Source organism: Bemisia tabaci, chromosome 5, assembly GCF_918797505.1.
Source record: "Bemisia tabaci chromosome 5, PGI_BMITA_v3".
Classification (NCBI taxonomy): domain Eukaryota; kingdom Metazoa; phylum Arthropoda; class Insecta; order Hemiptera; family Aleyrodidae; genus Bemisia; species Bemisia tabaci.
In genome coordinates this window covers 41,408,074-41,433,260 of record NC_092797.1, presented here as the reverse complement: position 1 = coordinate 41,433,260, position 25,187 = coordinate 41,408,074, and the positions used below count along the sequence as shown (strand labels likewise).

The 25,187-nt window shown below is 37.7% G+C and overlaps 1 protein-coding gene across 6 annotated transcripts in view; it reads left to right on the top strand.

The window, feature by feature from the left end:
• The window catches only part of LOC109039185 (inactive ubiquitin carboxyl-terminal hydrolase MINDY-4B), a 43,227-nt gene that overhangs the window by 5,442 nt on the left and 12,598 nt on the right, over positions 1-25,187 (top strand). The window contains exon 1 of one of the 6 annotated variants that reach the window (XM_019054571.2): positions 8,768-9,025. The exons of 1 other annotated variant lie outside the window; for it this stretch is intronic. In XM_019054571.2, the coding sequence (XP_018910116.1) occupies positions 8,917-9,025 (109 nt within the window). In that variant the 5' untranslated portion in view covers positions 8,768-8,916. Of the gene's footprint in view, positions 1-8,767; positions 9,026-10,767; positions 11,062-19,260; positions 19,381-24,333; positions 24,365-25,187 lie in introns of those variants that run through there. 4 more of the 6 variants (XM_019054577.2, XM_019054574.2, XM_019054576.2 and 1 more) reach the window with 4 other exon arrangements.

The window sequence follows — 25,187 nt, the reverse complement described above, 5'->3', positions numbered from 1 at the left end:
ATAAGTCCCGCCCATTGCCCGAGTCTTTTGTATGCTATTTTTACTCTCCTACTCGCCGATCCGTCATAGCCTAATTGACTAAACTGCCTCATGTCTTTGATTAGGTGCGGGCAATGGGCGATCGGGAGTTCGATACCCGACGATGGGTGTTACTTTTTAATGGTTGTATTGAATGTTTTAGACTAATCATCAAAAAATAATTAATACTAGATGATAAATATACGAACATTTTCTCGTGAATTAATATGTTAAACAAAAATACTGGAATATACCTCCTTCATATAATCAGCCACATGTTCCCCCAAATTAATGACGTTATTTTCTTTTTTCAATAAAGTTAATTTGCATTCAACGTTCGTAAGTTAAGCAAAAAGTACCTATTGATACAAATAGAAAGACATGAAAATAGTATGTCTAACATTTCAGTTGTTTTTTTTTTATTTTTTTTTTTGTTTTTTTGTTTTTTCAATAAAACAAATTGACTGGGACTAGAATCATTGTATCTCTGAAGACAAAAGCTAAGTTTTTTGATACAGAAATACTAATATATTCATCCTTTATATAATCAGGGAGATGTTGACCCAAATATTGATGTATATTTTCTCTGTTCGCCCAAATTAATGATGGTATTTTCTTTTTTCAATAAAATTAATTTACATTCCACGTTCTTAAAGCAATATTTTCTCCAAAATTCAGCAAAAAATAACAATTTATACCTACGCAAAAAGTAGATAGATAAATAAATAGATATATAAATAAATAAATAAAGCAATGACATGAAAGTAGTATAGGTAGTACACATCTAACATTTCAGTTACATCTATTTGAATGAAAAAAATGGCAATTTAGGAAGCACATAGGTCACTTATGATGCGTATTCGGGCATATGCGTAGAGTAAAAATATCATACTTTACGCCGAAAAAACGAAACTGAAAGTTAAATGCGTTAACTTCCGAAAACCATACATAATCCAACGAAAATAAATAATTGGTAAATAACAGTTTTCTTGTATGCAAAGAAAAAAAATTAAAAATGTTAAAAAAGAGATGTCGACACAAAATTACATAGCCCCTTCAATTCTGAAGATACTACAAACGAACTGTACCTTAACATTTTCATATCCCAGAAGCAAAAGTTCCCATGACGAATATTGCTATCGCTAGCGATTGCAAAAACCAACTTGTTCAGTCTTTAAATGATCAAAATCCGCCAACAACAAGTTTAAAACACTAATTGCAAACAGGGCGGGCTTTACCTACTTGCCGCCCATGGGCCGCCTGTATTTTGCCACCCCCTGCTCATTCGTTTTGAAACATCGATACAAACCACCAAGTGAACATGCCGGAGGAGGAGGGGTGCGTAAGACGCATTTACTCGTGTTGAGCACATTTTTTGTGAAAGCCCTGTCAACGCTAGCAAAAGTGCACGGACAAGTTAAGTTCCGTAAACCTATCTCTGTGTGGACAAGGTCCTCCATTTATAAGAAATGAACGAAAAAATTGTAAAAGAATAGACCTAAATGTGGTTTAATAATTTTAATTTCCGCCATCGCGCAAACCGCACTGTATTTAGAGCAATGCGTGAAGTATCCCTACAGTCTTGTAGGCACTATGAGTTTCTCGCCAACCGCTGCTGTCCGCACTACGCTTGACGCAATGCGTGAAGTATTCATGGAGTTTTGTAGGCGCTAATATATGTTTCATGCTGACCGGCGCACCGAAGGCCTCTCTTTTTCATCTCAAGTCCTCATCATCATTGCTCTCTGCGCCGCGCCGCTCCAGGCCAAATTGCGTGTTTAGTTTCTCTCTCAACTATAATAATGAAAGGCGCTGTCTTTTGTATCACCAAAAGACGAACGAAATTAGAAATTACTATACTTTAACTCTCAGGAAATGAGAGATTTTGTCGCCTTTTCGCGTTTGTAATTTTTTTATCTGAATCCATTTTTACATCCATTTTTTATACCTACATTTGAAAAAATTGCAACATTTGCCGCCCTCTAAATTTGCCGCCATGGGCTGTGGCCCATGTGGTCACCCCTTAAATCTGGCCCTGATTGCAAAAATGCGTATCTCGTGATGAAGTGTCAATTCTAAGTGCCGAAAACGCAAATCTCGGCATTTCTGCCATATTTCCTAACAGTTCGAGAAAATATTCAAAATTCTGATGGAGTCTGAAAAAGCATCTTATTCTTGCTATACTTAAGAAATATTACCCTTCTACTGACAATAAAGAGAAATTTAGTCAGTTTTTTTTTGCTCTCCTGGAAAATCATGTTTTCTGAGTTCCGATTGTCACCCTGCATTGGAATATATATTGTGTCCATGGGCACTGGGAAAAAATTCCTTTGAAATTCCGATGAAATGCAATGAGGGGTTAAGTTAATCTTGAGTGGCTCCATATTCAATACTTGCATTCAGTAGTGTTATCATTAATTTTACAGAACTGCATTTGCATTTCAATCCACTTCCTACACAAATGAATTTGTCAGTGTAACTATGCAATATCGACATCTAAATTGCAATAGAGAGACGTATTTATAACAAGAAATGAAAAATTGCTCGATGGAGCAGTCATGCGGAGGTGTATTTAGAAAATTACATTTCGTAAAAGCCGCTCCTGCCGATTGCTTTACCAAACAACTTCAGAGTAGGAATATTTCTTAGGAAGTATCCATACATCATATATGTCTGGCAGTCATTCTTGTTATCCGTTGAATAGGTGCTAGCCAGTTCCCCGACTTGGGAATTCGGTATTTCAATCAATTATAGACTCGGATTTAGCATCCGAACCTCGTTAAAGAAATGGAACAGGGTTCTTGAACTTCCGTTGCCCCGCGCTCTTAAACGACGTTGGTTTTCGTTTTTATTATTTATTTTCTTCCGTATGTCTAGTTCCTATTATCCTGCCGAAGGCATGAGTACCTCGCTAATCGGCTCTCGAGAAAAAAACTCGTGTCGTGTAGTTTCGCCTGCACGCGGTTGGATATGCAACGCGTTACACTCGGTCCGTATTTGAGCTTCTCTTCGACTGTTCGTGACAGTAATTATGTGATTTTAAATCTATGTGATGCAAGCGGAAAGTGAAAAATACGCTCCTAGATATATCTTTTTCAGATTTCTGAACAGGATCTACGCTGGATTATCATATTCATCCGAAAATATGGCGGGGAAAAGGTGCGCATCATTGCGATCTTAAGAAAATGGCATTATCTAACGAGAAAAAGTGCTTAAAGGGCGGTTTTGATTTTTTTCCCCCCAAATAATTAGTGGCTGTTCACGAAAAAAAGGACCTTAGCGTCCTTACTTCACAAAAACTCAAAATTAAATTAGTAATATCAAAGTGTAGAAAAGTGTTCCACGAACATTTTGAGACTGCAAACGACCAAAATTACCAGAAGAGGAAGAATATGGTGGTTTGAAATTAGCGGATCCCATTTCGTGGTTTTGAGACGAATATTCGTAAAATTCTACCTAGATAAGTTCAAGAAACAAAATCTGATTATTGTGCAAAAGAAAGGGTATCGATAAGGGCCTTTTTCGGGCCCATATTAGATGAATTTCCACAACTCTACCATTTTTGGCTCATTGAAGGTCTATATTTTACGGAATCCATCATGATTTGGTCATTTGCAATCTCTTTTTGGGTCTAATACTGGCCTAAACATTGGTCTAAACCTTTTGGCAAAAAATGTGGATCTATCGGCATTTGACTCCAAACCTGCAAAATCCGCATTTTCCCCCAAAAGCGGCACTCAGACCCATGTTCAAGCCAGTATTAGATCCATAAAGTGACATGAAATGACCAATTATGATGCACTCCGTAAAATACAGATCTTCAATGGGCAAAAAAACGAATTGTGGAGGAAATTTATGGGTGGGGACCAAAAACGCCCTATCTATCCCTCTATATATTGACTGAAGAATGAGCTGAACCACTCGTAACGTATTTTTTAATTCATGATTATATACATTTCATTTTCCTCCACGTTCTTTTTTACTGTCCTTCCTTGTGCTATTTCCTGACAATTTTTTACCAACGGTGTAAAGGATCAAATCAATGGAAGGAAACGCATCTCTAATTTTCCCGACTTTCCACATTTGATTCGTTAACCTTCTTTTCATCCGTTTCCTTGTTACTTTTAAAACAATATAGAAACATTACCAAATGGCTAAATTCGCGACTTTAAGGGCAGTCAATATGAGGAGGATCTCTTATTTTCGAGAGGAACTGCGCGGTCTATTGACAGGTTCGATTACGGAAAGGCATGCGATATTATTTATTACAATAATGCAATGCATCCTGTCGAAACACGTGTGGATTTGAGAGTGTTATCATGATGTTGCCGTACTAGAAATAAAATGCAATTTTCGGACCTTCAAAATGAAGAGAGAAAATTACAGAGTGTGACTATTCCAACTTTTCACTCTGTCATCATTAACCTTACGCTTTACTTTATACATTGAGTATTTATATTAAAATGCCATAACTTTCTTACAAACCTAGCCCATACTGGCGCTTTTTTGTAGGGACATTCGAGTCGTTTAAGTGTTCTGCCTTCTCCATAAAAAAATAATTTTATAATGAAATAGTCCTTCTTCCAACAAAATCATGTGACTCAGCTGTTATACCGTGAATCGGAACCCGCCAGGATAAACGTAAGAGGCAAATATTTTTAATTTTTTTCCACATAATATAACCATACTTACATTTCTACGGTATTTTTATTACGCATTAAATACTGGGACTAAATTTTGCAAAAGGAAAAAACTTTCGCATGTGTCAGAGATTTGAGATATAGCCACATTCACTGGAAAAAAAAAACACATTGGATCTACCTAGAGTCCAGACTCTTAAAAACATCGACAAGAAAAAGTACTCTTGATTCAATCAGAATCTAGCTTAAATCAAGAACCAAGCCTCTTAATCCAAGCGGATTTCGTTTTGATTCAAGCAAAAATCCGATTGAATCAAGAGTATTTTTTCTTGTCAATGTTTTCAAGAGTCTGGACTCTAGATCCAATGTGTTTTTTTTCCAGTGTTCCATAATCTATTTTGTAAGAAACACCATGGTGCCACCAATTTCTTTCGGAAAAGAACTCTAAAGCTTAAAATTTACTCTTAAAGTTGAGGCCGTAATGGAGAAAATCTTCCACGCTATGCTAAGAGTCCAGAGTCCACCTATAAAGGTCCACCTATAAGATGGAAATAATTCCAATCAAAATCTACATGTACAGATAGGGAGGAAATGCATCAGCAGAATTGCCGTGATTCTAGCTTTGGAGTCCATAAACAAAGTGGCAACCATGCAATGTATTTGCACTCTACCTATGAATGAAGAGTTTGACTGGATGTAGAGGTATACCCGGACTCGGCGTGGCATGTGGGATTCCCTCCATTACAGCTTTAAAGCTTTTTTTGAGCTTTCGAGTTTGTTTCCGAAAAAAATTAGTGACACCATGGTGTTTCCCGCAAAATTTTTCGGCAGAGCGAAAACGTACTTAAATTGCAAATTCCTGACACACGCAAGAGCTTCATTACTATATCTGGCTCATTTTTAAAAGCACATTTATGAATAGGATAACAGATGGAGAATGCGTTATTTCCAAAGTGATTCAGATGTGGTAGTACCCAATTGCAGAATATGCTTCCATTTTGGCTCGTCTTGGGGCTTACCCGGTGAATCGATTACGGTCTTATTAAAAAATGTGTCCATGATCGCTATAAATTCAATAATATCAATGAGTGATGAATATTCAACTTAATTTTTCCCTCAACGGAAAGCACAAGAGGGTCCTGGATATAACTTTCAAAATATGCAAATCGAAAGTGATTTCAGTCACGAACTTCGAGCCTATGGAACCATTTTAAGACCGATTTATTTGACATCTGACAAATTTCAGCTAATAATAATTATCATCTATCTCGCGCGCTTTTAAAGTGCAGCTTTTTGGAGCACGCTGCACTTCCTGTCAACCTCCGTGTAAGAAATGTGTTTAGTTTATTTTTTACACCATCCTATCTGTTTGCGACCACCAAACGCGTAATACTAACTTTGATCAATCAGCATAAGAGAGGTGAGGCTGGATTAATAAGACTGCGGCATTAATCATATTTACATCATTGCAGAGAAAAAAACTGGTAGGTGATTATTTCGAAAATGCATGTCGAAATATTTCATTGCAACTCGGTGCGTCAATGCAATTTAGTATAAATGTTACTAATAAAAATCGAATGGATTCTTTCGGAACTGAAGCTGTTCGCAATGCTATTTTTTGTATTGACCAATGAGCATCTAGTTTTTTAAATTATTTCCAGGTCCCTAAGCTTCCTTCCCAAGACGTTTCTCCTTTAAGCCTTGATGTGAATGAAAACATTTAGATAAAAATTAATTTTCCCCAGAATATTAATCTGAGCAGGAAGAACGTGAGAGCACAGATACTAGCTGTTGTTCACGTGCATGTAGAGGAAGATCGAACGAGATGCACTATCGGTATGCACATGTTGTTGCTTTTGACAGGCATGCAATGAGCATGTGTGAAAGGAGCAAGCATACTCATTTATTCCTGTGAGAAGGAAGCCTCACTTCCTTCTGAAGGCGGTAGCGTGAGCTTCATTATAATTATGAACAAGTTTTAACTGTCAAAATCTCGTCATTTTGAAGTTATGCATAATCGAAAGTAAATCGTAAATTGCCAAAGTTTAATTAATTTTCCTCTCCCTCGTGTATGCTCTGTAACCAAACAGAAATAAACAGGGGAACAATTTTGCAGGACAGCCAGATAGAAATAAAATGGACTAGCTGAGAGAATTATTGAAAAAAGTATAAAATTAAAATTCATTTTTTGTTTTTGCTTTACGATCCTTGCCATTATATGCCTAATTATCCATGATATAAATGTACTTAATTAAAACATTTAGGTTTCATTTAGCATGTACTATAGGCCCTCGGGATATCTCCTGTCACAGATAGTTCCACCCTGTAAATCACAATAAAACAATTTCGTCAAAAAAAAAAAAAAAAAAAAAAAAAAAAAAAAAAAACCCTTATTGCCTGCTATTAAAATGTAATGCCTGCGGACCAAGGTGATTGAAACAAAGGTATGCCCTTCCCCTGATCAAAGCATTCAAAATGAACATAACACTTTGTAGCGTTGGTTTCGTTTCAGTCTTAGCGGGAGGTTTCGCCCGTGGGGAAAATGGACCAATCAGAATCGAATATGCAAAATTGGAACCTTATCTTGAACTTCCCGCCGAGACTGAAAATCGATTTTGAGTGGTCTGTTTCGGAGGAGCTAACTTTGTTTCACTGACCTCACTTGCGGACGCAGTAAGTTGGAAAATATAGCATGCGGACTGAGCAAATTGTATGATTTAAAGGAGATTTTATATATTCCTGATGTTTTTGAGGTGATTTTTCCGCAATTTTACCAGCAGAAAGCCGATGGCTAAAGTGCAAAACCAGCTACCTCCGTTTCAGAAGTAGCAGACTTCTTGTCATAATTTAGTTTTCATTAGAAGACTAGTCAACGTAATTTCTTGAAAACTTCCTGGATTATTCTTCCCTTGAGCAGAATTTCCTGTATAAATATCAAGCCATTGAGTTGGCTTGTTTTGCCTCGAAAAGTGAACTAAGAAGGTTATGGGAAATTGTGTAATTCTGCAATAGAAATGCATGGCTTCGCACTTTGTCCATCGAAGTAAATATATGTTGGCTGTATCTTTCGTATACAGCAGACCGATTCGAAGATTATTTTGGGGGTCAAAACTCAGAAATCCACTCACTTTTGGGGTTTTTTGGGCTCTATCAATCATTTCTCTCGTAGAATTATTTTTCATAAGTCACTGTGCATTCTTAATCATTTACCTGTCCTATCAAATTGTAAAGATAGGACACACGCCAATGTTTTTCAAAATCCTGCGTACGTACATGTTCTCAATTTCTCGTCAAATAAGCGAGTTGTTTCTAAAAGGGAACATGTCTATTTCTCAGAAGAACACCAGAACGTTAGCACTCTCGAATGTAGCCCAGAGCTTATCTGGAAAATGGACGCCTCCCTTAAAGTGAGAACTCGCTTAAATAAATACAACAGCGACAACAGATAGAGATGATTCCAATCAGCATTGGCATTACGGTAGAAAAATATGCGCTACTCCAAGCAAAATGCCCACAGGGGGGCGTCCCTTAGTTACGTACCTAACAAACTTTTCCGGCATTTTTGACTACCTTCCTCCCTTAGTTACGCTTTTTGACGTAAGTCCCTATCTTTTAACACGTAAAAATAAAGTAGCGTAACGCTCTTATGGACCCACGAGGCAGATCCAGAAATTTGGCAACACCGGATTTCCTCCATTTAAACCCATGCTAAATAATCGATCCTTGTAAGAGCGCCTAGCCCCTCCAAGACTCGATGCATTTCGATAGGTTTAAATGGAGAAAAGACAATGTTGCCAAATTGCTGGGTCCGCCATCACCGACCCACCTCCCCATAGAGCGATAAGAAATTTAGGGACGGCCCCTAGTGATTTCTTCATCTCGTTTCAAAGTCCACACCCACATGGAAAAAGAAGTTGTCCCATACACTAAATAAGGATATGAACAGTCGATAAAATTGTGCGCGTTACTGGGAAAAAAAACCCTCGGGGCTGAGGATACAAAAGTGTCGCGGAAGAACATTCATCTCGCAGAATTCTTGCCGCAAAAGCATACAGCACGGTCTCCTGTCGTTGACCCGAAAACGCAGCGCGTTTCCCGATCCGCGACGGGAACTTACTTGATTGCTTCCGGTGACTGTCCTGCTATTTCGACGATGATTGATTCGAAGCCATGATTCCGGTGGTGACCGATTGTTCAAGACGAGAAAAATGAACAATACTACTTGGTGAACGTAGAGCACGGTGTGCCAATGTGAATAATGGTTGAAGACATGCCGGAAAGGGTTGACTCGTATCCCATTCCGACTCTGCCGCCACCGGCGCAGTTCAAATGTCGCCGTCTTTCAGAACCACGTTATTTTCCGAAAGGTTAGTTGGTAAACTTTATTTTTTCTTTTTCCTCTTTTTTCTCCCTCTTCTTCTTCTTCTTATCATTTTTCTTCTTCTTTTTCTCCTTCTCCTTTTTCTTCTCCTTCTTCCTCTTCTCCTTCTCCTTTTTCTTCTCCTTCTTCGTCTTCTTCCTCTTCTTCATCTTCTCCTTCTTTGGTTTTAATTTCTTCTTCCTCTCTGTATCCTTGTCTTCGTTCCTCTTCTTTTTCTTCTCTTTATACTCCTTTTACTGCTCCTCTTACTTCTCTTTCCTCTACTCCATTTTCTAATTTTCCTCCTTTATCTACTTCTTACCCATCTTCTGCTTCTTCTTCTTCTTCCTTCTTCTTCTTCTTCCTTCTTCTCCTTCTCCTTCTCCTTCTCCTTCTTCTTCTTCTTCTTCTTCTTCTTCTTTTTTACACTGGTTTTTTTAAAAAGTCCCATGTATGCATTGGCCTGTGAGACAAGTTTTCACCTCTTCGTTTTACCCTCATTCTCCTTTCTCCATCTCTGTATTTTCATGGATTTTAGTTTCATCTTAACACTTTTGGTCCATCTCAGTCGTGATCTCCCTCTTTCCATGACCCTAAAACTACTTTTTGGCACTCTCCTTGGCATTCCTCTGTCTTCCATTCTTTTGACATCTTTGAGCGTTTATGAATAAGTCAATATCTTGATGTTCAAGAATTTGATCAATTACCATGCTGTTTCTGATCCTCCATTCTTCCTCACCGCTCCGTCGATCCCTTTGGATGATTTTTCGTTCAAAAAACCGTTACTTACTATCATACTATCAGCTAACGTATCCAACGCGAGGCGAATTTGAAATTAGCGCCTTGATAAAACTATTCGTGCTCTGAGGATGGCCGGGTTGCATGCAGAAGAAGTTGAAGGCGCTTTGGCATTTCATGCCCGTTTACCAATAACTTAGTGACGTCGCGTCGCAATCTCTCGAACTGTGATTGGTTGCATCTGTCGATAATCGATCTACCAACCAAACGCTTTAAATTTTAAAGAAGATTTTTATGAGTAACTAAGAGGTCCACCCCCAAGCTGCTTTGCAGTCTAACCTCATCTGAATTTTGGTTTGAAAACAGTAAAAATCAACGCTGTTTGCGTCAAATTTTAGAATGCAAGATTCATACACCGTTCCTTGCTGTTTTTTATTTCTTTTTCTATTTATCACCGCCCTTAAATTGGTATAATAATAAGTTACCTACATTTAAACATTTTATCGTTGCAAAAGCCGGATATGGTGAAGTAATTTGTCCATATATACACCGATTCAGCCCGAAATAATTTTTCTTTTGTGATACGCAGGGATAAAACCTCGTGAAGGATCCGATGAGTATTTTTAGACGCTGCAACAGTTACTGCACAAATTTAAGTGGTGCGGTACAAGATGAAGGGATCAATGCAGGCACAACTAATGCATCACGTTCTTTAGAGACTCCACTTAATGAGACTCCTAAATTAATATGGAAACAAAATATTAACAAGAAGTTAACTGAATTTGTATCATAAACAATAACGTGCGGAGAACAAATTTTAAAGATAATAGGAGAGAATCGCTGGGAGCTAAAGGGAAGCATTCATTAAAACTTAGGAAGTTGAGTGTAATTTGAGTAAATGAGAAAACTCAGATCAGCGCTCTTGGTTCTTTTCTTTTTTAAGCTTTTGTGAAAGTTGAGGCCAAGAAACTCGAAAAGTTTCTCGACACCTAAAACTTAGCAGCCGACGGTCTGTCGCACGCTCCAGTATGCTGTCAGTCTTGCAATATTCTCCGAACTTTCAAGTGAAAAGCAGTCATTTTTGTATCACGACGGTTATGTGGAAGCACATAGCTTCCCTCGGTGAATAAAATTAGACGTTACCATCGTTTATTCTTGTGCCTAGTTTTAATGTGTTGTTTTGAGTTGGGGAAAAGAAACCCTGTTCAATATGCCGTAAACTTTACCATTCCGATTGTGTATGAGTTATTCTAAACGAAACCCATGGGTTATACTCTATTAATCGTGTGAAGAATACCGTTCAAGGTAGGCTATATATCTTTATCATCTTTTCTCCCTACAAGAAATTTCGAATGATTTTCATTTAAGACTAAACCCCCGTTTCCTCACCTACATACTTACCTAAAAAAGCCTTACCCTTGCGCACCATTGATAAAGAAACAAACGGCTGATTTGGGATAGTTATGGTCAAATTTCTTTAATCACTGGCGTTTTTAGCGATAAAATGTTTGAGTGTGTGTGTGAGGAGAACTCACTTGAAAGAGAACCGCCACTTTGTGACGAGTAAAAAAATTGAAATTCATCGATAAATCAAATATCAAGCTTTTGGAACTCCGCAACATGTTGTGACACACCCTACCTTTATACTGCCGTGCTAAGGAAGAGCGCCGTATGAATATTCAAGAGTTGCCAAATTTCCCCAAATAAAACATATATTTTTAGAGAGAAAGTTATGCATATTTCTCTTTGAAATTTTCAGATATCATAGATTAAACTGGGATTAAAATTGTCTGAAAAATATTCAGAATTTTCCTAAAAAATTTTTTTTTCATAGAAGGAAATATGGCAACGCCTGAATGCTCATACGGCGTTTTGCTTGGCATGTAGTCCGCGGCAGTATATGTGCGTCTTGATCTCGCGCATTCAGGTCGGTCTTCGGGAAATGACGAGGGTATGATTTCCCTTCAATATTCGATGATGCAAAAATGACTACCTCGGTGTCAAAGTAAATAGCTCGCTAGGTTCGAACCAAACATACAGAGCCACGAAGAGTGTTATAGTCATGATGGAATTTCGATAGAACCATAAAGAGCTTCGATCTATTCTCCAACGAACTTTCAGAACTACTAGCGTAAGCCACTAGGGTAGTGTAACATAACGGCTCGCCGATAAAAAAAAAAAAAAAAAATACCGAGGTCAAAGTCATCCTTACTGTGACGATGAGCGTCTAACGCCGGCTCTGAAACTTTGCAAGTATACTCATTCACACGGTTATAAATGAATTTATTTCTCCTCATGAGCATTCAATGATAATAGATAATGCCTAGATGGATTTTCTCGGCACACAAATACTTATGCGTATCGCGTTTTTCTTCCTTCGTTGCAAAAAGTGCCCCCTTTTTTGGAGATTGACTTGAACTTGAATTTGAGAATTACTTGGAGATTGGGAAGAGATGCAAATGGATCGCGTTCAACGGAAAGGAACCAATCATTATCAGCCAAATTTAACTGAGCATTTTATTTTTTTACGAGAGAATGTTTGTGAGGATCCCTTTGCAAAATTTAAGGAATTTGCTTCGTACTGTGCAGAAAATTGACTGAAATTTGCAGAAAAGTCAGAAGAACTGTTTTCGTGTAAAAAAAAATGCAATATCTCAATAAAGTTTGGCAATAGCTGATGTGGCTTGGTTCCTTTCTGCTCAACGCGGTCCAAGGAGCACTGAGTTCGTTGCGGTAAATTAGGCGACGGACGCGACGCTACTAGACGCGCCTTTGAAACTAACGCCTTGATACACTACAACTATTCGAACTTGGAGGATGGCCGGGTTGCATGCAGATGTAATTGAAGGCGCTCTAGCTTTTCCTGCCAGAGCACTTACAACACAACGAATTTGATGCGCTCAAAAAAGTCACATTGGTGGATAATCGGTCGACCAACTGAAAATTTTAAAATTATAAGAAACTTGATTATGAATAGTCCGCCTCCTAGCAACTCCGCGGCCTAACCATCCTCTCAATTCTACATTCCTGTTTTATAATAGAAAAAACCAACGATAAGTTTGCATCAAATTTGAGAATACAAGGAAAAGTCCGTTTCTGCTTGACTTGGAATCCTTTTTTTTCTTTTTCTTTTCTTTTTGACACTGGACTTAAATTGGTGTAATAATACTTAACACATATTACAATAGAGCCAAAAAAAGCAAGGAGAAATTTAATGAAAAAGAAGAATATTTTACATTGTATGCGGTTAAAACTAGTGCCACATTTTATTGTCAAAATGTGTTTTTTTTACCCTTTCACTTATGACACGTTATTATTGGCTAAATTAGTTCCGGTTTCCACGAAAAACGAGCATTGCCTGAAAATCAGGGAACGCAACGTTGTCTAAATGAGCTTGCCATGACACCTGCCCACGGTGTCAAAATGTCGGATGGAACGATACGACTTATAACTGGGAACTCAAAAATATGGATTACTGTCAAACAGTTTTAATGTCCTGGGTAAAAGCGATAAAAGAAATTAGATATCTAACCAATTTCGTGCAGAAAGCAATTATTATAGACATTTAATATTCTTCCACCGCACCTAGTTAATTTCAGCTCCTAAAGTCAAAGTGCAACCACGGTTGAGAATAAGATCTATTACTTTTCTGAGAGGTGATGTTGTTTGTGGAAATGCTTGACAGAGCTTGCGGAAAGCATAAAAACGGATATTTACTGTGGCATGATAAACGCGAAAATACTTAGCCTCGAACCACTAACAACTCTAAAATTACAATGTCAGGTGTTTGTGCTGCTAGCCTTCTCTTCTTCCCTTTTCTTTTCACTTTCTTCCACGAATAATATGTGTATCTTCGTGACAGGCAGTCATTCTATGTATATTTCCAACCGATATATTTTTCCTTTATTTCCTCTTATATAACTTCATAACTCCCGCAACAATTGCAGCTTTTCTATCACTTATTGAATGAGGAAATAACGAAGAAGAAAAAAAGGAGAGGAGATGATTGAATTGAAAGAAATCACTTACCTGTAATGCACTTTATATCAGTTCGCGTTCATATTCCCGCTGCACAATCGTTTTACCTACTCCTGTGGTGGCTTTTCATTCATATTTTGTTAAAATTTCACCAAAATTGAATGCGTATTTTACACACGTGATATTTTAAATACAGTTCAAGTAGCCCGGTTTTTTTCGGTAGTAGAGCATAATTTTTCATCACATCATAACAATGGTAGCTATTTTTGCATGAAAGTCCTACTTAATTCATCTAGTCCCATTTTCAAGCCTATCCACGTTAATTTTTAATTTTTAATTTAATAATAATAAATTTCCATTTGCATTTATATTTCTGCTTCATTTTTACTTTTGTTTTCTATTTTAATTCAATAACTCGCACAAGCATTACATATTAGAATATTTATTTATATTTTTTTGTAGATCAAACTCATCAATCGTACTTTTACTTTCGCAATTAGTTTCACCCTGAGTATTTTGATCTGATTCTTTTTTTGTATCGACCCAAAATTACGCACCCTTGCCGAAGTCTGGAAAATGAGACTCAATCAACTAATACATTTTTGACACTAAAAATCTCGCAGGTAGTAATTAAGTAGGACAAAATCTGAGGTCAAATTAAATAGTATGACTTCCAGAAAAATATAAATGCAGTCGGTAATCAATTTCCTTTCAAAACACACCAAACCATTCTTTCCCACTCCTTCACGATTTCGTTTGCAGTTCATTGGATAAATTAAACGTTAGATGAACTATAAAAATTTGGCTCTCAATTTTAAAGATATCCATATCTTGGACGGATTGGAATTTCATAAAATTTTCCGGACTTAGCTTAAAATTAATCGGAATGAGTATTATGCGAAAAGATATTTTTTGTATTATTTTTTTTATTTTTTTTTTATCATAAACAGCCATATTTTTGTAAGAGTATCTGTAACTTTGAACTATTCTTTCAAAGATAAGTGTTAGCAGTGAGCACGAATCAAAATGTTTTCTCTTAATTTCTTTTAATTTTAATTAATTATTTTAAAAAATTTAGGTAGCAAACAATCTTACGATGAAAATTAGATTGCAAAGTTGACATAAACAACCTACAAAATAACACTCCGGAAAGATCTGCACACATTTAACACTTTTATGTCTTCTTTCTTAAGCCAAATATTTCATATCGACAAATAATTCATTTTTTAAAACAATCAACCTCCTGTTCTGCGCAGAATCAATGGGATAACTAAGTAGATGAATACAGGTTCATTCATACATTTTTTTAAATGTAGCCTTCTTCCTCAGCGGAAGTTTATTAATCTCCCCGCCTGCTTCCCCTTTAAATTGATTGATCTTCAGTTTTTTTTTTTTTTAAATTTTTATTTTCTTATTTTTTTTTCAAATCATAACTTTAGATACAGCTTTCATTATGAATGCTTATCATAAAAATTACTGAGGTCAAATAATAATTTTCTTTCATGATTCACGAAAACCAACAAAAAAGTCAATATATTTAAGATCACTTGTATTTTCTACAATCAAAGAATAAGGTATTCATTGCTCATTATGTTTATAATATACATTGAAAATGAAAATATCACGTTTACGCCTCTACTAAAACTACGATCTCTCGCTAGCTCGTTTATCTTTTTGCGTTTCATGATTTTGCAGGCGTTTTTATCGATCGACTAGCTTACTACAACCCGTGATCCATTGGTTAACCAGTGTCTCAAAGTTCGTGGCGATTCTTTCAAGTTGGCAGTGATGCTATTCCTCGATTTTAATGTATTATCGAAAATGAGAAAAAAAAACCTCGATAATGTATCAATCACATCGATCAATATTGATAGATTGAGAACTTGGCGATTTTCCATTTGTCGACCAATACTTTGTACTTAAGATATTTTACATACTTTCATAAATTAATTAGTTATTCGCACATCTACATATTTTAGACCTCTTCCTCAAAGTTGGATCAATAAATGAACTACATTTTGCTATGAGGAACTCGATGATCAAAGAGCGATATCACTAATCTGCGTTTGTGACGTTGCAGACTTCCTATCATGCCTTATTTGACTTTTTGGATAGCTACTCAAGGACATTCCTGGGAAACTTCCCTGATTTCTCTTTTCTGCTAGCAGAATATTCTGTAAGTTGTCAAGCTAAAAAGTTGGTTTGCCTCTCTTCAAATAATAAAATTTAAGAGCGAAAATTTTGAAATATCGTAATAGAGGTTCGTGGTTTTGCTCTTTGGCCATTAAACTACTGTTGAACTACTGGCTCATATTAGAGAGAAAGCATTTGTACTTTTGATTGCCTCATGCAAATAAAGCTTTGCTTTGAATGAATTAGAGATAATAGGTCCTAGAAGGCCTATGATGTAGGGAGAGTGTGGACATGCCGAAATATGGAGCTCTTGGGCCAAAAAGGGCAACCAACCTTCTAACACCCATCTCTCTGCCACTAATTTCTGCCACAACCTTCCCACCCTTCTGTCATTACCAATCGTTAGATTCCAATATCAACCAAGATGTCCCAGAATGTTCGTAAATGAGCGTTCTTCCGCAAGTATATGTAAATGTATGCAAAAAACACAGTCAAGTACGTGCGTCACAAAAGACGGGCCGTGAGAATTGTAATAATAAATTGTTGGATGATTTGAATTCATAGGTTGGCTGCCCTATTTGGCCCTAAAAGCTCTATGACTTAACCTCAGAGCCGGATTTATGGGGGGGGGGGGGGCATGGTGCCATGGCACCGGGCGGCCAAATTTTTTTGGCGGCAGGCGGCAAAAACTTAAATCTGGCTCTGCTTAACCTCAAAATTACCGACTTGTCCGCACTCTCCCTGCGTAGTACTCTAATAGCCCCTTGCTGGTAAGGGTAGTCCAAATTCTCTCAAAGGATTTAAAAGGAGGAAAAATGGCGTTGCCAACTTGCTTGAATCTGCAATAGTTACACCTCACCCTAGACCTTGCGCGAGGATGAGAGAGGACCCGACCTAAAATCGGCTGCATGCTCAGTGGAAATAAATTTTCAGGGGGGCGAGGCCTTAAAACCGCGGCGGCTGAAAACGGCGCGCTCACCTCCAGCCGAGTCGTAAGTGTGATGTTGGGGCAGGGAATGGGTCTAGTTGAGGTGTATGATTTGTTCTCCCCTTCATATTTTGTGAGTGCCTCGCCGGGGACATGATAGACGGGCGTTGCAGTAACCTTGTTCGCCAACACCTGCGTTTGGCGTTTCGACCCGGGTGTGAGGCCCGCTCCGTTCCTCGCTTGCACGCGAGCCCTCACGAGGTGCATAAATCAGAGTGCAACTGATGAGCCAGTCCATTAAACGGAAATCGATGGGCACGGAATGTGCTTCCTCGCCGTTTCCCGCTAAAATATTTGTCATTTTATCACTCCTCTCGACTCCCCGCAATTTGAGTCCGTGTCCGTCGGCTCATTCTTGATTCTTTTTGAGGGATTTTCCATCATCCGGGAAATCGATGGTGAAACTACCAAACCAAGTATCGCGTTTTAAACCCTCCGTGTTTTTTTTTTTTTTTTTTTTTTTTTTTTTTTTTTTTTTTTTTTTTTTTTTGAGAACAAATTAAAATCACCCCTTGAGCTTTTTTCGGAATTTTCCCCTATCCTCAAAAACGAAAATTCATGGAAGCATGAGCATTTAATCGTATTCCTTTTAAACATTGGTGGATCCAGCAAATTTGCAACATTGTTTTTCTCAATTTAAACCTATGGAAATCTATCGATTCTCGGAGAGGCCAGGTGCTCCGACAAGAATCGATTAATTAACACAGGTTTAAATGGAGGGAATCCGGTACTGCCAGTTTGCTGGATCCGCATCTGCTATTAAAAAAAAAAAAATGTCACACGGAGCCTCCAACGTCGCAAACTGAGATACGTTGTTTTCGAGATTCCAAGCTAAAAGCTTCCTATGGTTCGAAAATTAATTGAGATGATCATTATTTTGTTAAGCTAAAGCTGCTATTTCTTGTACCATCGAAAAACGACGAAATTGGAGATTGCCATATTTTTACCCTCGGGAATTGAGAGATTTTGCCGCCTTTACTCGTTCGTAATTTTTTTCTAAATCCGATTTTTTTACATCGTTTAAAAAAATCGCAAAATTTACCATCCCCTAATTTTGCCGCTATGGGCCACGGCCCATTTGCCTCCCCCCCCCCCAAAAAAAAACCCGGCTCTGTCTAGGAGTAGTAAATGTGATGGCTTCAGACACCCGTAAGACCCTGTAGGAGGAAAAACAATGAGATAAGATGACTTAAGGGCCCTTTCGTCTGAATCAATCAACTACGCGCCTAGGGATTTATTCGTAAAGCACATTTGGTACCTATAGGGGTGAGAGCTGAGGGGGTTGTGATTGTACCAGGTATGAAGACGATAGGAGGAGGGAGCGGGAAAATTTGGTTCGATAACGTTCTGTAGCGATGCCTGCTATTTAACCCCCATTTGGACGTATTTCTATCAAACGGAACTATGTGCATTAAGACATGAGCCCTGAGACGCATAAAAATATGTGTATAACAGGGCTCACGTCATAATGCACATAGTTCCGTTTGATAGAAATACGTCCATTTGGAGGTCCATTCTAGCCAGAGACACGAGACCCTCCACTACTGGCCACTTAGCGACAGGTGGAAGCTTTTACTTTCGGGGATTCATCACTTCCTTATGGACAATTATAAGAAAGCAACAGTCATCACTCTTTTTTCGGCTGTTGACCGACCTGTTTGGTGGATAATGAGCTTCGGATGATTTCATGAGCCTAACAAGTTTCCCAAGCTTCGGTTTGTTTGCAAAACGAAACTGCCAACACGGTATTAACACCAACCAAGTAGGTAGGTTAACAGTTGAATGTTTAAGTCCCGAAAGTAAAAGCTTCCACCATTGCCAGGACACTAGTGGAGGGTCTCTTGTCTCTGATTCTAGCACTGTGAACGGGTGAGGTGAAAGTTTCCTCAAATATCATTTATTTTTCATTATCATTATACATTGCAAAGCCAATATGAAGTTACGGTTATATTAGTTTTCCCCAGTTTTTCAAACACCATTTTTTCATCATCATGCATATCATCAGCAATTTTGAGCTGCGTCTAAAATATTTCCTTCATGCGCGATGGCCGTTCTTTTTTTTATGTATCATTTGAAGTAGCTGCACATGCACAAGTAGTCGAGAAAACCAAACATTTACTAAGCAAATAAATATCTCACAGCTTTTCATTTCGTCGTTAAAGTTTTACGTCAAAGTCCATCCGAAAAAGAGATTCGGATTACGGACGTGGGCAAAATCTGAATGTCATTATTTTTTGTCCGCACAAGTTTGCAAGTATGCACTTAACTTTTTCAAGTCATTATCATTCTCCTCAGTATTAGCACATCGTTGATCTCCTGCTAATTTTATCCCCTTTGGTCTCTGCACATGCTCCTTCCACCGAATTCCCATTAGTTCCAATTTTTGCTTCATTTTTCATCATTTTTTTAACGTTTCAAAAAAAATGTTCGTTGGATACCTGCTATAAAGTTTGTAGTTATGATGGAAAAGTGGAAAATGGAGAAAGTGTTGTCACGTTCAGAATCAGAAAGCGGCAATGATACAGGTACACACTATTTCACCTAAATAATAATGATCATGCACATTCTTTCTATTATCTCCTGTAGTGAGACTTTGAAAGAAACTAATGTGAAAGAAAACCTGCTTATCGGAAAACCAGGGCTGAGTTTCGGGCGTACTTAAATGGTACAATTTCAGAAGCGCGCAAGTCCAAAATTGCAAACGAATATTTTCGCTTATGGGATGAACAAATGAAGTGCTGCAGGCAGCAGAATCCTTTGGACAAATGCTTGTCTATAGAATTGGAGAAAATGAAATAGGAAAAACTTTATCTATGTAAAAAATCTAGTAGCAATATAACAATATTTTCTGAATACATGATATCCGATATCCTTTGTCTAAAATACAAACGAGCCCACAAGTTTAGTGAACATGTTTGTGGAAGTGTATGCGTAAATACCTAAATATAGGAAAGTATAAGAAGGAACATGTACATAATTTTTGTCAATGCCCTACTTAGGATTTCATGAGAGGAACTTAAGGCCGGTTTCCTTTAAATACCTCTTCGTTGATCAGTTTTTTACTAGCCCAATCTACAACTGCTCCAAATCAACTCCTTTCTACTGTCGCTCCAATTCGATGCCATTGAAGAAAAATCGTTATAGTAAGATATTTTTTCCCTACAAGCTGAGGGTCCTACCTCACCGGGCTTTCAACTGACCGTAGCACGGTGGATCGAGTCAATAGGAGAGGTCGGGCAAAATTTGGAAACCTTTAACTAATATAACTCCGCTTATACAAAACTTTAATGTTCTGTAAGCCGTTTCATTGGTTTCTCGTAAAATTTTCTTCAAGAAGCACCCCTTAAAATTTAAAATGTGACGAAATAAATATAAAAATTTGCAGTTTAGTCAAAATGTCATGCCCGACCCCTCTGATTGACTCGATCCACTGTGCGTAGGCTCATTCATTTCCTCCCGAACTTTTTTTGGATACACGCCACAACATTTTTTCCTAAAGTGTTCATAAAACGACTCCGCCGCATTTGCCGTTCTTAGGTCGATAAGTGTGGGAGCCACAGCCCACATTTCAGGATGGCAACGTTGTAATACTCATTTTAAAAATCGAAGCATTTCTCGGAAATTTGACAATTTCGCGATGAAAAGCAGCAATAGTTTACTTCACCGGTACAATAGGCAACGCTGGAATCTCGTTAAAGTAAAGAGAAGCTTGGAAAGCGCCCCCAGATAGTGGCATATGCGTTGAACACTACACTAATTTCATATTAACGCCTGATGTATGCAACTATTCGAGCTTGATGGATGGGTTATAGGACATTTCGTCAACGATTTTTTGAGACCCAAAGTTAATTGGTCCACATGTAAATACAAGCGAAAATTGCTCACGACGTTTTCGGATGAAAACGTATAATGTCTTGGAAGAATGAGGGTTTGCTTGTTTGATCCATCGGAGAATAATATATAATTGAGATTTTTGGTAAAAATGAGGGAGCGCCAATTCCTTTAGACAAAATTCACTAAAACTCTCTACACCTCTTTGGTGCAACAGAACTTAATTCTTTCAAGAAATTCCCACCTTGTTATACCTGGACCGGATGAACCTCTTGATTTGCCTCAGCTAAAGGCTCTTAGATTTTTCCCGTGTACGATAAGTATCTTGATTTATTTTGCGAGGAAAAATCTGTACTTTTAAAGGATGCCTGTCATTCTTAATACATTCAATTTCGTATAATATTGTGCAACACCTCTGTTGTGAAATAGTTGCCTGAGGCGCCGCCGCACGGCGGGCGGGCGGTCAGCGCGGAACGCGCATTGGCGCCTACAAACCTAAGTGGATACTTCAAGCATTGTGCAATACGTGAAGTATCCACTTAGGTTTGTAGGCGCCAGTGAGCCTCTCACGCTGGCAGCACGCCGCGCCGCTCCGCACTGTTAGGCTCTAATATTTATACTCGCATAGTCAGCGTTTTTTAACTGATGATTTTGAAATGTTTGCACACACTGCATTGATTATTCTCATTTAAATTGATGAAAAAATATGTATCAATTTATTAAAGGAGAGTAATAATATAGTGTGTTTTTTTTAAATATTGGTGGTTCCGTGTCAAATTTAATGATTTCCAAGGCACTTTAATTTTTTATTTTACATTTTGTGCTTTTACTGTGCTGCAACAAGGTGTACGCGCAACCAAACGCTCAAAATTTGACGTATTTGACTCTGAAAGATCGATGTACAAATGGGTTAATACTAAAGATTGCGTGCCTCTTGGTTTTGTTCCCTCTTTTATTCATTTTTGCAGTTTCTTTCGGCACAACTGCAGCTCATTGAGATTAATATCAATTCCATCGCTTGGAAAAGGTTTTACAAATATTTGTCACATTTTAAAAATATAAATGTTTACAAAATGAAGTAATAATTTCGTAAAATAAAAAATTAAAAAAATAAAAAAAGTACCTATACATATGTAAGGTGTATTGTACATCGAATATTATAAGGATAGAAATAAAACAATATATTCACCAATGACAATTTAAAAAGATGAATCAAAAGGAGAAAGTAACATTTCATTCAGAAAAAGAGCAACCATAACAACACCTCCTTCTCTCTCAATTTCATTTCATACTGTCAATAAAATTTTACATACCGGCTAAAATATAACGCTTGGACCAAGTCACTGTTGCTTATTTTACGTGTGGGCGTAAACAACTGGACAAAAAAGGTGCGCGGACAAAAAATCGTTGACAAAATGTCCTGAAACCGATGGATGTCCGTGTTGCATACACACGGAGATGAAGGCGTTTTGACTCCCTATGCACTCTCGCTCCCACCGCGGCGGAAAGACACAAGAACGCGACGCGGAATACTGTCGTACCAAGGAATAACGCCGTATGAACCTTTAGGCATTGCCAAATTTTCCTCGATAAAACACGAATGCCCTGGTAAAATTTATGAATATTTTTCTTCCAATTTTTCAGAGAATTTTGTCCGTATTTTGATCTGAAGCTCCTAAAATTTAAAAGAAAAATACTCATAACTTTCCTCAAAAATAAACATTTTATCAAAGGAAATTTGGCAACTCTCGAATGTTCTTAAGGCCTTCTTCCTTAGCACGGTAGAATAGTTACATACAGACGTAAGTGTGCGAGTAACTTTTGTCCTTTAGTTTTGAGATCATGATGTGCTGAGCACGATTTGCAGAGCAAACCATTCGTAACTAGGAGATGTCTGTGAAGTATAAGGGAAAAATTGAGGGTGATCTGTCATTTTAGATCCTCGCAATACGGATCGTCCCGGTGTGGGTGAAGCGATAAGTGCCCAGGGACTCAAAACGCCTTCGCTTCTGTGCGTATGCAACATGGACGTCCATGGAGCTTGAATATTTGCATCCACTAGGCGTTAATATGAAATTCGTTTAGTGTTCGCCGTATGCGCTACTAACTGCAGCCGCTTGGCTTGCTTCTTTTTACTTTGACTTAATTACAGCGTTAACGTACGCTGTCCCAGGCGAAAAATTAACAGAATATGTATTATTTTATCAAAAAACAAAAGGAAAAATGTTAAAATAGGGCTTTACGTTTTGCTTCCCACATTGAATTTCCACTCACATCAACATCTGACAAACCTGCTACCAATTCAACAAAAATTCTTACTTTATCAGAAGTGTAGGTCTTTTTCTACAATATTAAGACGCATTTTATGGAGGAAATTGAACACTATCTTAAACATTAGTCCGACAGTCTTGAAGGGCAGACACAATGTCTTTATCGGATCCATTCTTGACCTAAACCATTATTTATCCGGAATCCGATACCATTTCTGCTTTTACAAATTCAGTAATATGTCAGTGGAGTGGTGATCTAGGCTCGGTAATACAGGAGTTCTGCTTTTTAAACCTCTTGATCTCCCTAATTTTCCCCCTTTTTTCGCTTTGACGTTTGTCTTTATGCGATTAATTTCCATTTCTCCAGGGGTCGTTATTAGAGCCTGATCGAAGACAATAGATAAGCAAACGAAATAAAAAGCTACCGTTTACTGATCAGCACGTAAAAAAATAGTTGGTACTGATGACAGAACCCTCTTTTCACGGGGCTCCTGCACTTTCTTTGCTCTGTCTTCATAACGGAATTTCTGTGGCTGTATCAAAGAAAGTGCAGGAGCCCTATGAGCAGAACTATTTTTTCAGTGAGTTGGATCGCATTTAGCAAAAAGGAGCCAGCGAGGTTCACAGTGTTGTTAAAATGTTGCTTCTGCATAATTATCTAAAAAATCTCCCAGAATAGCAAATAGTTTGGATTTCCCACCAAAAAGTTGTTAATTTTGAAGGAAAATAGATGTGTAAATTTTGATATTGTACATATATTAGGTATTTTAAAAAGAAAAGGAGAAGTTGCACAATTGTGAAAACACTGGTTCCTTTTGCTAACTGCAATCCAGTTACAAGTACGTTAACATTACACTGAACGCTGACTGTTACGATCGAGGAGCAATAAAACGAACAGCACTCGAAATTGATGCCAATCATACGTACCTTCGTGGCTGTCGCACCGTAACTTTAAATGTCACTCCGCTCTTGAATATGATATCACAGTGGGTAACTGTTTCTAGGTCTGAATCAACCCCCTCCCTTTTGTTCCTTCGCAATTACTTGGTGTGCCTTCATTCCATTTGATTCGGAATTGTCTTTTTTCCCACAATCCTCAACAGCCGGAATGACACCCGACAATTTTATTCTTCATCGATCTCGGTCTCCCCGCGTCTTTAGCCTCTAATCCGTACCCTCGAGCCACTAAAATGCAATGTCTATTATCTCATCTCGCCTGTCAAATACTATATTTCTTTTAAAATTACGGTTCCCCCTGCATCCCTGCCTCGCTCTGATGGCGAGCGCTCTTGTTCAACTGCAGTGCCCCTTCATTTCCCCACTTTAAATGTTTACATTTTCGCGTACGTATCATTCTTATTATCGTCTTGATCTACCGGTCGGAGGTCTGGGATGGAAAAAGTTGTAGGTTAATATTTACAAGTTCTAATGAGCCTTTCTCTCTTTTGTAGATAGTAATTACTTACATGTATGTTTGCCATTCGTGGAACGTTGCATCACTCTCCCGTTAGTGTTGCTGGAAGTTGCACCTTAATTCATTTTAGAGAGAATTAATAGTTACATTGTGTCCATCGTATTGGTGGATATTAAGATTAAGTTTGACCAAATTTGTGCTACATCAATGGATTCACTAATTTTTGCAGGTTAAAATTTCCTCTTACGAATGAAATGAGGGGGTGAACATTTTTTTGAAAAAGTGGAAGGGAGGAAGTAGGAAAGTGGATCAAAGCTGCATGCATGTATATAAATGTTTGGCAAGTGTTGCAAAGTTCCAGTAATTCAAATATTCATCCAGCCATTTAGCTGAATATTTATCAATCGTTTTACCGAGACATAATTTTTCTTTTTTTTTTTTTTTTTAAAAAAAAATTATCTGTCGTATCTATTTTGAATATTTCTAATAATTTCTGGCAAGAATAGATTTGATAAGCCAAAATTATCAAAAATTCTGTATACAAGGGAGAACTAGTGGGAGAAGTGAGGAGCCCTGTGCCATGCCATCGTGTGACAATTCTGTAAATAATCTGAAAATCGCATTTTAAACATATAGATAAAAATTTCCACATTTTCGCTGAATGCCTATCTATTACCACTTTTGAATTTAGTATCTCGAAGGTCTTGAGCCAAAAAACATACTCGTATCATGTTTTATTATGACATGCAATGAGTTTTCCTCTTGTTCACAATTTTCAAAATTATATCAAACGACGGGAACTTGAGAGCAAATTAAA